The sequence below is a fragment of the Seriola aureovittata genome, chromosome 13 (assembly GCF_021018895.1).
Source record: "Seriola aureovittata isolate HTS-2021-v1 ecotype China chromosome 13, ASM2101889v1, whole genome shotgun sequence".
NCBI lineage: Eukaryota > Metazoa > Chordata > Actinopteri > Carangiformes > Carangidae > Seriola > Seriola aureovittata.
Genome location: NC_079376.1, coordinates 11817682 through 11829608, shown reverse-complemented (window position 1 = coordinate 11829608; position 11927 = coordinate 11817682). Strand labels below are relative to the sequence as shown.

At 38.8% G+C, this 11927-nt stretch overlaps 1 protein-coding gene across 2 annotated transcripts in view; it reads right to left on the bottom strand.

The window, feature by feature from the left end:
• Positions 1–1436: 1436 nt before the first annotated feature.
• The window catches only part of rcan3 (regulator of calcineurin 3), a 40466-nt gene continuing 29975 nt past the window's right edge, over positions 1437–11927 (bottom strand). For both annotated transcript variants that reach the window (XM_056394292.1, XM_056394293.1), the window contains 3 exons: positions 8940–9113; positions 7515–7686; positions 1437–4697 (listed from right to left, as the gene is read on the bottom strand). In XM_056394292.1, the coding sequence (XP_056250267.1) occupies positions 4543–4697; positions 7515–7686; positions 8940–9113 (501 nt within the window). In that variant the 3' untranslated portion in view covers positions 1437–4542. The remainder of the gene's footprint in view (positions 4698–7514; positions 7687–8939; positions 9114–11927) is intronic.

Here is an 11927-nt window from a genome sequence, read left to right as displayed (position 1 = left end):
TTCTGTATACCTGCTTTAAACATGTAGAGTTTTGGAAAGACTAGGACAAAATCATACAGAATTTCTAGATACCTTTTCCTTTGTTAGGAAACCTGTGCTTACGAAAACATCCTTTTGTGAAATCAGAGATGACAGTCTGCCAGTTTTGGCTTTGTTGTTTTTCGCTCTTCACACAATAATGAAATGCAGTTTGTCAGAAGGAAAGGGATGAGAGAAATCTATTGTTACAGGATTCAGCAGTCATCTGTCTTTTCTTCATGACTGACACGAGGAAACTGCAGCTTTGAAATTCAACGGCTGAACTGCAAGTCATGGCCGTATTGCCACACAGTTAACTCACCTTTCATGTTTTAAATTTCATGTCCAGTGTAGCTCGCTAAAAGAATCATTAACTCAACATTGCTGTCATTTACCATCTGTCTTTACCGTTGAAACAAGGACCTGACCTGTTAGGTCCTTGGGAATAAATATGAGGTGGTAACTGCAAGTGACAGCACCACTGCCCTATTTTAGCATTATAAAGTAAGATTTAAATAAATCTCAGTGCAGTGATAAAAGCTTTTCTGTGTGCTTTATAGCCTTGTACATAATGCAAGTCAGTACAAAACCAATATGAATTTGAGACACTGTCATGAATAGTAAAAAGAGATTTTGAGAGGATGATAAATGTTTGGAACAGCATTGTGCATTTGTGTGTGGATGGATACTTATTATAGCATTTCATATTTTCATTTGCATGCCTGGACTGATAAAGTAAAGTGTCACCCTCTGTCTTTAAAGTATTATTATTACATTGCAGTTAAGCACCTGAGGATGTTTTTCCTGCTACCTTTATACAAGACTGAGTGTCTACAGCTATGCTAGCGGCTCTGTGAGGCTATACTTAGACATAGTGTTTAGTAGTAAATGCTAACTCCAGCATGCTAACACGCTGATGTTGGCGTTTTAATATTGTTTATAATGACCAGTTGATTGAAAAAAAATTCTCAATTTCCAAGTTGCAACTTTATTTGCTAGCTCGCAGCTGTGAATGATAGCTCTTTGCTAATTTTGCAGAACACAAGAAATATATAAAATTTTTGGTTTATATGAAAATATAAAATAACTTAATAGATAACTACCTAATAAGAAAACTATTAAAAAATTTGGTTCACAGGGTAAAAAGTAAGCGTGGCTAACTTGGATTAGGAAATATAGCAACAATTTGCTATAACTTCAACTGTAGTAGTATTTTTAGGGGATGATTAGCTAGTTAGAGTTACGTTCAGATGAATATACGTCAAGCAATCTGAACATAATGTGTAATAAATCTAGCAAGAGCTACATTTAAATCCTACATTGGAAATTTTGCTTGAGATTCTGTTTTTGTTCCTTTGTTTGCATGTCAAGTATAGCCCCTAAAGTAAAGAACCCCCTAAAATAAACAACACTAAACATGGCTTTTAAGAATAAGTCTTTATGTATTTCTCTATGTGAAACAAAGGACTAGTATACTACACAAATAGAAGCGGATACTGTAAGAGACAGAGACCATCTCTGAGAAATAAGTACAGAACATGAAAATACACATACCGGTATTATAGAACTGTAAATTATTGCTTGTTTTGCTACTTTGTTTTTTGGATTCCTACAATACAAGACACAATATTCATATTTCAACAGAAACAGTACAACAGTGACAAACTGTATTAATTGACCTTTTTAGTAGACGTTCCCCAGAAATAAAAGAAACATTCAAACAGAGTCCATGTTAAACTGTTGAACACAACACAATGACAGTTGGTTTTGATCGAGCATCTTCAGGACTTATTGTTACACATTTTTGTAATTATTTTTTTCCATTACAACATTGCCAAGAAAAGCCGTAACAAACTGCACACCGGGACTGGCCTCAGCAACAAAAAAACAAAAACAAAACAAAAAAAAAAACACTTGGCATATGTACATAAATATACATTTTCATTTCAACTGTCACCAAAATACACCCAGTTTTAAACACCATGACCAGAGTAAAAAATTCTTTCCTCCTGTTCCACCGCTTCCTCTTTATCATAATCCACCTCGGTAGTTCCACCAATCTGCTATCTGCTTAGATAACTGTGACAGCTTTACTGTAGTGCCAATAAAGCCGCACGCTGCCAGCATGGTGAATTTCAAAGAACTGTTTAACTTTCTCAGAAGATAAGATGAATGTTTCTTGTGGACAAACACGAAAACAAAGACATTGATTTTGTTCATCCTGCCTCATTTTAAACCTATAACTGTACTGCATGTCCACACGTTTTCAGTAGGAACACTCCCTTAGATCCAAAAGGCCTGAAATTCTCCAAGGTTCACACTAGCAAAAAGGAAGTGGAGTGTTTCACTCACTGCAATATGCTGGTGAAAAGGCTAACCAGGTGTTCAGCTTGAGATAAAAGACGAAAAAAAATACACAAGAAAGAAACAGAGAAGAAATGCAATGTGCTTCCTACTTTGTCTCAAGAAAGACAGTTTTATATCAAGGAAACAAACAAAACACTGACAATAAAGTGCTCACATGCAGATGGACTTTTGCTTACTAATATTGTTATATTGCAAAAAAGTTAAGATTACATGCTGCCTAATGACAAATAAGGTTTAGACTCACTGCTGACACCCAAAAGCCCTGTTAGAAACATTTGTTCCTGTTGCTTCTAAAGCACTGAATGATTTCATTAAATGAGTAAGTGAAGCACACTAATCTGATATGGGACTGTGGGGAGAATTAAATAAAAAAGAAGAGAAATGTTTAAGTAAGAACCTTATGATTTTTAGTGGAAATTTGTTTGAGTTTCCACTGAACAACATACTGCAGAAAAAGCATTATGTTAATATAAAATAAAAAATGCAATAAAGTACTGCAGTTAGGTTGGGAAAATATGATTTCTTTCTCGGTTTAACAAATATACAGCAGTGTCTTTGAGTAAGAAAAATCAGTTTATGTTTTGATGACAATGTGAGGTGAATAAATGCTTTGGTTGATATCTCATGAGGCTACCTAATTTTCCCTTTTCTCAGCAAAATGCTTCCAGGTAAACTACAAAATCTAAAAGGACTATTTCCACAAATCTATGCTACGCTCAGCTATTTACAGCGAAAAGCAGCGCAGTATTCTGGTGCGCAGCAGGAGACGTTCGAGAACCCCGCAATTGCTTGGAGATATCAAGAGATACTCAGTGCAAAACAAGCAGTAGGTTTCAGAAGAAAACCTGACACATAGAAAGTGGGTTTGATCAAACAACATAACCAAGACATTAAAGATATGAATTACAACAAACAGAATCAGAGAAAAAAAACAACAACATATCAAACCCCTTGAAGAAAATTAGGGGGATGAACTGTTTCTGATCCATCAAATACCCCCCCAAAAAAACCAAAAAAAAAAACAAAAAGGACAAATGCAAATTTTCCATCAAGTTGAAGACTGAACTGTCAATCTTCCAAAAAATCCATTAAGCCTTTTTTTTCCCAAAGACGTCACTTTAAACTCTGCGTGGGGATATGCACTTGCGTCAAAAGCATCACACCATTTCCCTGTCATCACAAAGAACAATAAAAAAGACACCTCAGCTCCTCATCTACAGCAGTAACTAAGCATGCAAAAAGTGCTGGGGTATCAAATACATAGTAAGAATACACATCTAGTAGTTTAGCAAAAAACAACACCTCTCCAAATAAAAAAGACGAAAAGCGAAAACGAGCGGGAAAAAAGTCAAACAACCACCACAACTTTGTTAGTCACATATGGTGCTTCGTGCTGTGTGTGATGTTAAATAGGTTCCTTTTTCTTGATATATCTCGTTAGTATTTGTGTTTCTGTACGTATTTTTTGTAATACAGTATATACATGCAGACAAGAGCGGGAACATCACACACTCAATCTTGATGCAAGCTGAAGCTACAAACCAGCAGATATGATGGATGGATGAAATATATATATAGATTTATATATATTTTTAAATATATATAGATTTATATATAAATGAAAACAACTTATTATAAAAAAAGAAAAGAAAAATGTCTTTGTTTAGAGGTAACGCATGTCCTCAACCAAAGGTTATTGTACACACAACTGTGAGACGAAGGGAGAGGTACAGCTAACAAGCTAACTAACTAGCAAGCTACTGAGCAGGACTAGCAATGAGAGCTGAGTGTGTGTGATAAGTGACAGGTGCCTGCATTGGGACAGGTAATTGGACCCCTCTTGCTGAAAACGAGGGGGGTTGGTGGGGTGGAGGCAAGCGTGCCAGCCACTCCCCACGCTGTCCGCAGAATGTGATGAGTGTGTGTGTGATTCTCATCCATCCCCTTCAAGCCACCTCATTCCATCGCCACGCTCCCCACAAACACCGTCTTCGAGCAATGTTTGTTGGTTTGTTTTTGCTTGTAGTTGAACTGAAATGAGGGGCATCGACGCTCTCTGTGAGTGCAGAGACGAGAGAGAGAGGGCAGGTGTGTTGCGGGTTTAAAGGGCGGTCGGGGGCCGCGCCGGTGTCGGGGTGTGTGGGGGGGGGAGCCTCTCTAGTTGAAGACTTTGGGGGGTCCGTCGGGACGTCTGGTCTGGACGATCTGCTGCTTTGGCCGCGCCGCCTCATCCTCCTCTGTCTCGCTCTCGCACACATGGACGACCACGCTGGGGGTGGACTCCGTCCCCGCATGGAGCTCATACTTTTCACCTGTGGGGAGGAAGGCAAGGAGGAAGGGATGGAAAGAGAGAAAGAAAGAGCAAGAGTTACTTAGGAAATATTTCCAAACTAAATACCCTAACATTGTACAGAATGGTGGTTACTGAGATGACTAACAAGTGGGTTATAATAACGATGACAGCTTCATGTTACTTTGCAGATTATGATTTTAAATACAAAACCTTTGATCAGATTGTAAGTTGCAATGATTTTTTATACATTAAACCGCCTGTAATAATAATCCTATACTATAATGCCGCTCTTTGACTTTTAATACTGTAGCAACTACATTTGATGATAACATTACTTTTAGTTAAGTACCATTTTGAATGCTTGGCTGCTAGTTTTGCTTACGTAAAAAATTTAAATAATATATACTTCTTCCACGACTGTGGATAGGGAGACAAAAACCAATGTCTTTTCAAACGGTAAGACAGGCTGGAACAGCTCTAACAAGAATTATATGACTATGCAATTTATCATTTACTATTGAGATTCATTTAGAAAGCATTGAGAGGATTTTTACAGGACAAAATAATCTACTGTTTTTTTCTGTCCGTTCAATAATGGTTAATCTCTCATGCTGTAGGACATGGATTCAAGAAAAAACAAATAAGACTTTTGCTTGGAATGGTGCTGCCATTTGTCCAGATGTCAGACTCAGTGGATTCAGACTGAAAACATACACTTGCAAGATTGTATCACAGTTGCCATGGAGATGAGATGAGACAGCTGGCAGACTGTCAGGAGGGAATTGGTCTAGTAGCTTTTCACTGTGGTGCCAAACAGAAAGATGGACAGTGAATAGAGTCCTGCTGTTACCGCAGGGAGTTGACAGAGGGAGTCAGCGCACTATGCTGCAGCCCAGTGCTAATCTGATTTTAGATGCCAGGATGCGAGGGGAAGAACAAAGCCATTTCCTGATGCCTTGTGTTGCTATGGTAACAGCAAAATGTATCAAAAGTGGTCCTCTGGGCTGGACACTGTTTGTGTGTGTGTGTGTGTGTGTGTGTGTGTGTGGAAAGCTTAATCATGTTTTTGTTAATAATAAAAATAATCCTATATAATACTGTTCAACTGCATACAGACTTAGACACAATGTTTTCCACTTCATCAGCATGAATAGACCCACATACACAAACATGGAAAGACATTGTGGACATGGCACACCTTTCCGTGTGTGTTTGGTGACATTTTATAAAGGTTGCTGCAATCTAAAATCTTGTCGACAAGGCAGACAGAGGAGACATTACTGAGCACAAAAGCTGCCGGGAAACAAGGCTGCAGGGAAAGGTCTTAAAATCTTCCAAATCTGACTGTGCTGAACTGAGCTGCGACACATTTAATACACTTGCTAAAATTGTAATGGGACATGAACTGCAAAAAGAACCGTCTGTGGTGCAGTGAAACTGATCTACACTCTAATCATTACACTGGTTTTTGGTGTAGTGTTACATCATTGTCTTCTTCATGGGAATTTACCATTTCCCCCCCTCACAATACACTGTTTACAGTGATAATAGTGGTATGTCTAGCAGATGAACATTGTAGTAATTTCAGAAAAAATGTGCCACTGATTTCAGACAGAGGTAGACAAAAGCAGGCTTCTTATTTCTAGACTGCAACTGTCAGTTTAGTTGGCTGAAATAAGTCTAACTGGACAAGTTAATTAGCTGTAGCTAGCTTTTAAGTGGTTAAGCAAATCTTAGCTCCATTGAAAAAGCTGTCTCTAGCTGACTTGTTTTAAAACTACAATCTAAAAAAGGCTCTTAAATATGCACATCATGGCTCGTGCTGTACATAACATGATGCTAAAAGAGTGAGGCTAAAGCTAACAGCTCCCAAACAAAAAGTTTGCCTTTTCACTAACTAACAATCTGTGTGGAAGAAAAGTAAAGAAACACATTGTTCTTGTATTGCAAGGTAGAGCTGGTCAGTTGTATTATAAGGAAAAATGTAAGATTTAACACTTATTTCGATCTAACTTAGCTAACATACTAGTCCATGCTTTACTCCATGTTTTAGCTAACCATATATGTTTGGCAAATGAAGTGCTAACTCAGGGAATGTAAGCTGGAGCTCCCAGAGTGTAAAGTGTCCCAAACGAGAGGGAAGACAGTGCTGTTAACGTTAACATCCAGACTTGGCTAAAATGTAACTCCACAAACAAGTAACATTCGGTTACTCCTGCAGGTGGTAAGCTAGTTAGCCAGACATGCTAATGATCTCATGTTATGTTAGTGTGAACAAACACACAGTTTAATCTGTTCCCTAGACTTTTGCTCTTGTGGGTTTTGGTTTCAGAAAGGCAAGAAGAAAACAAACAAACAAACAAACAAGCAAACAAGCAAAACAAGTATGTATGGCATGGGGAGAAATCCAAAGACTGACCTGCTAAGTCCAGCCGCTAAAATATTAATTAATATTAGTAATTAATTAATATTATTAAATAATCAGTCACTGTTTGATTGAAGGATTTAATTGTTAATTTACATTTTGCAAACGGGAACATATACAAACATGGAAAGGAAAAAAGTGAAGAAAAATAAAGAATAAAACAGTGATGACTCAATGTCCACACCGATTCCTTTGTCCTAATTGCTTCCTAGACACATAGCCTTTCTATAACACCCTGCTGAGAAGTGTGAAATGATTTCCTGTTTGTATCTGGGTTACCATTCAGAGATGAATGACACAAATTAGATTTCTTTATTACAGACTGTTTTCTCAGTGTTCTCAGTGTCTGTCTGTGTGTGTGTGTAACTATGAGCACACAGTACAAGCTTATTGAACCTAGTGAGTACTGACCAGGTCCTAGCTTGGCTACTGCACACAGCAGGTCGTAGTTGATAACGGGCGTAGCATCTTCGCTCTGGCTCCAGCCCACTGGTGGCGAGGCAGGCGGCGAGATCAGAAACTGTTTGACGGGCTGGGGAGGGGCCAGGTACGACTTGTCGATGTCCTCATCGCCATTCTGGACCTATTGTAGATGATAACGATGAAAGATGACAACTGATTAGGGCTGTGGTGCTCTAAATAGGAGATCAAAGACATTATATTTGGACACATCTTGACAATGAGTAGAAGTAGGAGTAAATGGATGTGAACAGTTTTTTCTACTTTTGAAACACTAGTGCAAGGCTGTGCAAATTGGGTCAAATTGGGTGAAGCTGTTGAAGGTCCTGTACTTTATAAATTGTAATCATGAAACTTAGAAAAGCACATTAGGTTTACAGTCACAGCTTCAATCTTTTAGTCTCAAATCGCAGGCTCCTTCCCATGAGGGGATTTTGGTGTTTTGATATCTGCCAATTGCCATAATTACAATACCTGCATGTGGCATCTGTCTGAGCTGTAAAATCCTTAATCCTCTTATATCAAAGTACTGAGAGGTGCAGCAGGGGTCATGTATTTATGACAAAGTGGGCATCAATTATAAGTTGACTCATGATTTCCCTGCATGAACTTGATTGTTTGCAGGCCATATGGCATCTAAGTATCGCAGGTAAAACCAGGTTATAAATGGGGTTAAAATTTGTATTTCTTTTTAAAGATATCCATATCAATGTTTTTTTCTGGACTTGCAACACATTGAAATATAGTAATTTAAATGCTGTTGAAACAATGGTTATACAGTATATAACCAACGAGACGTCTAAATATTCAAATCCAGGCCTACTCTAATCTCCTGTTTATAGATGTGACTGAGTATAATGTGTCAGTTCATCACAGTACTCCTATTATGCGCTCTTCTTATTTTGTGTTTGTACTAGAAACACATTTCACTTTGTTTTCCCACAGGCAACATGCAGGCACACACACGCATACAAATCAAGAATTCATGTGCTCATGTGTTGAATTATGCGACTGTTGTTTTTTATAGGAACATTGGGGGAGTTGAGGAAACAGTCAGGTGTGGCTCAAAGAAGAAAGAATCAACAACAACATCAACAAAGAGAGAGAGAGAGAATGTGAAAGGAGGGTCAAGTAGAGGGAGTGTCACCCTCTTTTGACTTTTTGTCCCTGTTATATGTGTGTACTTGTGTGTGTGTGTGTGTGTGTGTGTGTATGTGTGTGTGTGTGTGTGTGTGTGTATGTATGTGTGTGTGTGTTCTGAAGAGAACGATGCACTAGGGCATAACCATCCACGTAAATAAGCAGTGCTCTTGCTTAGATGGTCCATGTCCCAGGCCCCCTGCCTGCCCTTTCCCAGACCCCTTAACTGACACTCACTTGGGCAAAGTAGAGTTTCAGCTTCTTGCCGTTGAACTCTGACTCGTGCAGCTCGATGCGAGCGCGGGCAGCGGCCTCTGGGGTGCTGAAGTTGATCCGGACTCTCCGGAAGCTTTTGAACATCTGGAAAGTCGTCTGTTCGTCATAGATCCTAAACAACGCCTCAAACCTCTCCTGTAGACGATAAAAACACACAAAGTGTACAAAATGTGATTAGAGACCGATATCTGTGTTTTCTGACTGAACGGACCATTGTTTAGCATCTTGCATCATGCTGATATTCTGCAGATACTGAGGTAGAAGAAAATTCCATTTATCCATTCAAGGTAAAACACACTTCGAGGGAAGAATGCAAAATGTCATCAACAGCTAGTAGGCAAGAGCTACAGGTGTGACTGAACAATATTATATTTTGACTGTTTAATCACTAAATTGTCTACAAAATGTCACCAATGCTCATCACAATTTCCAAGAACCAAAGTAACATCTTCAGCTTCCTTCTCGTTTGATCTGACTACCTTTTCAAATCCCAAATGATACTCAATTTGCAATAATCTAAAATAGAGAAATTTGCAGTAGCTGGAAACAGCAAGTAATTATCATTTTTGTTTAGTAAACTAATTGTTGTTGATTTACTTTCTGTTGAGCACCTTATCAGCTAACCAACTAATTGTTTCAGCAGCAGCTACACAGAGGAGTGGTTGCCTTCTGGCAAAATGTCCCTGGAGCAGCTTAATCAATACCATCTTCTATTATTTGATTTGTTACAGTATATGAATAAGCTGTCAAATTAACTTTACTGAATTGCTCTCAATAAGTATATTCTGTGTAAATATCCAACACAAATTGCACCATCTGTTCTTTAATTTTTTCTTCGAAAGATGACACATTTCATGGTGAGCTGAAGTTTGGGGGTTTAGTTATTATTCACCGACACCTCTGTCTGAGCAGCAGACGTGACTGTAACTGCTCTGCACCTATTTCATTTTCTATTGAGTTAATAGTGAAATTAGATTTCCTGCTCCATGTCATTTTCCTGCAATCTTCTCTGTCTGACTTACAGTCCTCTTTTCTCACTCTCCATTTCCTGTTTTTTGTTAAATCTTTATGCCATTCTCTCCCGTCTCTGATCACTGCCCCCTCCTCCTTATGCATCACACTTTGTTTTTAACTATACCCGTATGATATATTCCCACATCTCCTATGTTTTTTGATGCAGTCCTCTCCATGGGCACCAAATTGGCCTCCTCAGCTGTGAACTCAATCAAGCAGCTCAGTAGGAGGGTGAAAGGAAAAGGAAAAAGGCCGCCGGGAGAGCTGGTTTTCTCAGTAATCAGTAGCGTAATTCTTTGTCTCCTAGTCGACCATCTTCAAGCACAGGCGGAAACATGACTATGGAGCCGAGTCTTCTTTCTAAGAATCAAGATAGACGATTGATTGAATGTGCCAGTCGAGAGGGAAGACTGTCACGAACAGTACGGGCCTAACGTAGACCAACGCAAGTTTTCGCAGGTGCTTCTCAAGGGTGCTGTCATGTCATTTATTCAGTTATTGCTCTGTGACATATAGCCAAGGTTACACAGCACACCAAGCGAATGATCGTACTGTTGCCTTTTCCTATTCGTTGCTTTATTCATGTGTCCTGAGAGCCACATGTGTGCAGTCAATGGCCTCAATATCAGCTGGTAAGCGCCACTATTGAATCAGTCCCTGATTGTGCTGTTGAATGACACCTTCTATCTGAATATATTTTCTTTTCTGTTACAGGCTGTGGGAGACAGAAATCTGAAATACTCCCACAACACTTCCCTTGTTCGGCTGACACAGCACCTCTCACCATGATGGGAAGGGCGCCTGCTACCTGAAGGAACACAGGCAGCATGTCGGCTGTGAGATCTGCCGCTGCACATTAGTGACAGCTTTGTGATGGGAGACACCAGGTGTCTATAAACTCAGCACGCTGAAATGAAATGAGTGCTGGGTTCTGTCTATGTGTCCTGTTAGTTCCGAGTCCTTAAAAAACTCTCGTATATATCTGGTCTCAACTTGTTTGAGACTTTGTGATTCAAAAACTATTATACTTCAACACATAACAGGATTTATGTTGTACATTACGAAACGCATCACAAGGATTTGGATGTGCTTGTCATATGAACCGATTGTGAGAGTCGTGTCATAATCAGAGGGCGGACACGCTTTAATGATAATATTCTCCACAGAAATGCTTGAAGGAAGCTGTGCATTGCTATAGGGCTGCAACTAATAATGATTCTTTTCCATTTTTCTGTTATCTGCCATTTATTCTTTTTTAATCGACTAATTGTTTGGTCTATAAAATATCAGAAAACAGTGAAAAAGTCCATCAAAATCTGTCCAAGTCATGTGAAGTTGGTTTTTTTTCTGACCAACAGTCCCAAACTCAAAGATATTGAATCTACCATGATATGAAACAAGAACAAGCAGAATATCCTCACATTTGAGTAGGTGGAACCATCAAACGTTCTGCATTTTTGCATGGAAAATGACTCATGAATTGATCATTCGACTAATCGTTCAACTCTACCATGTTATATTGTACCTGAAAACTGGAAAATAATAGTGAAAAGCCCTTAAAAGTAAGATATACTGTAAGAATGTAGAACCACTGAATATCTTTCAAAAGCCTTACAGCATTAATTGTAATGTAGTAATTATTAATTGAAGAACTACTATTTAGAGTCTTTGATGACTGACTGTTTCCGTACAGCTAAGTACTGAGTGCTTTTAGCCATTGTCAGTATGAGACAGAGAACATGCTCTAAAATACAGGATGGACTCTGCATCTCTGAAGAGAAATCTCATCATCACCCTGTCTGACACATGCTGAGTTATTAATGATTCAGCAAGCTGTGAAACACAGTTGTGCTGCAGTGTGGTGTACACTGTGGTAATACAATTTGCATTTCAAAAATAAGCAGATTAACGCTTTTACTCATAATACCCTCTCTT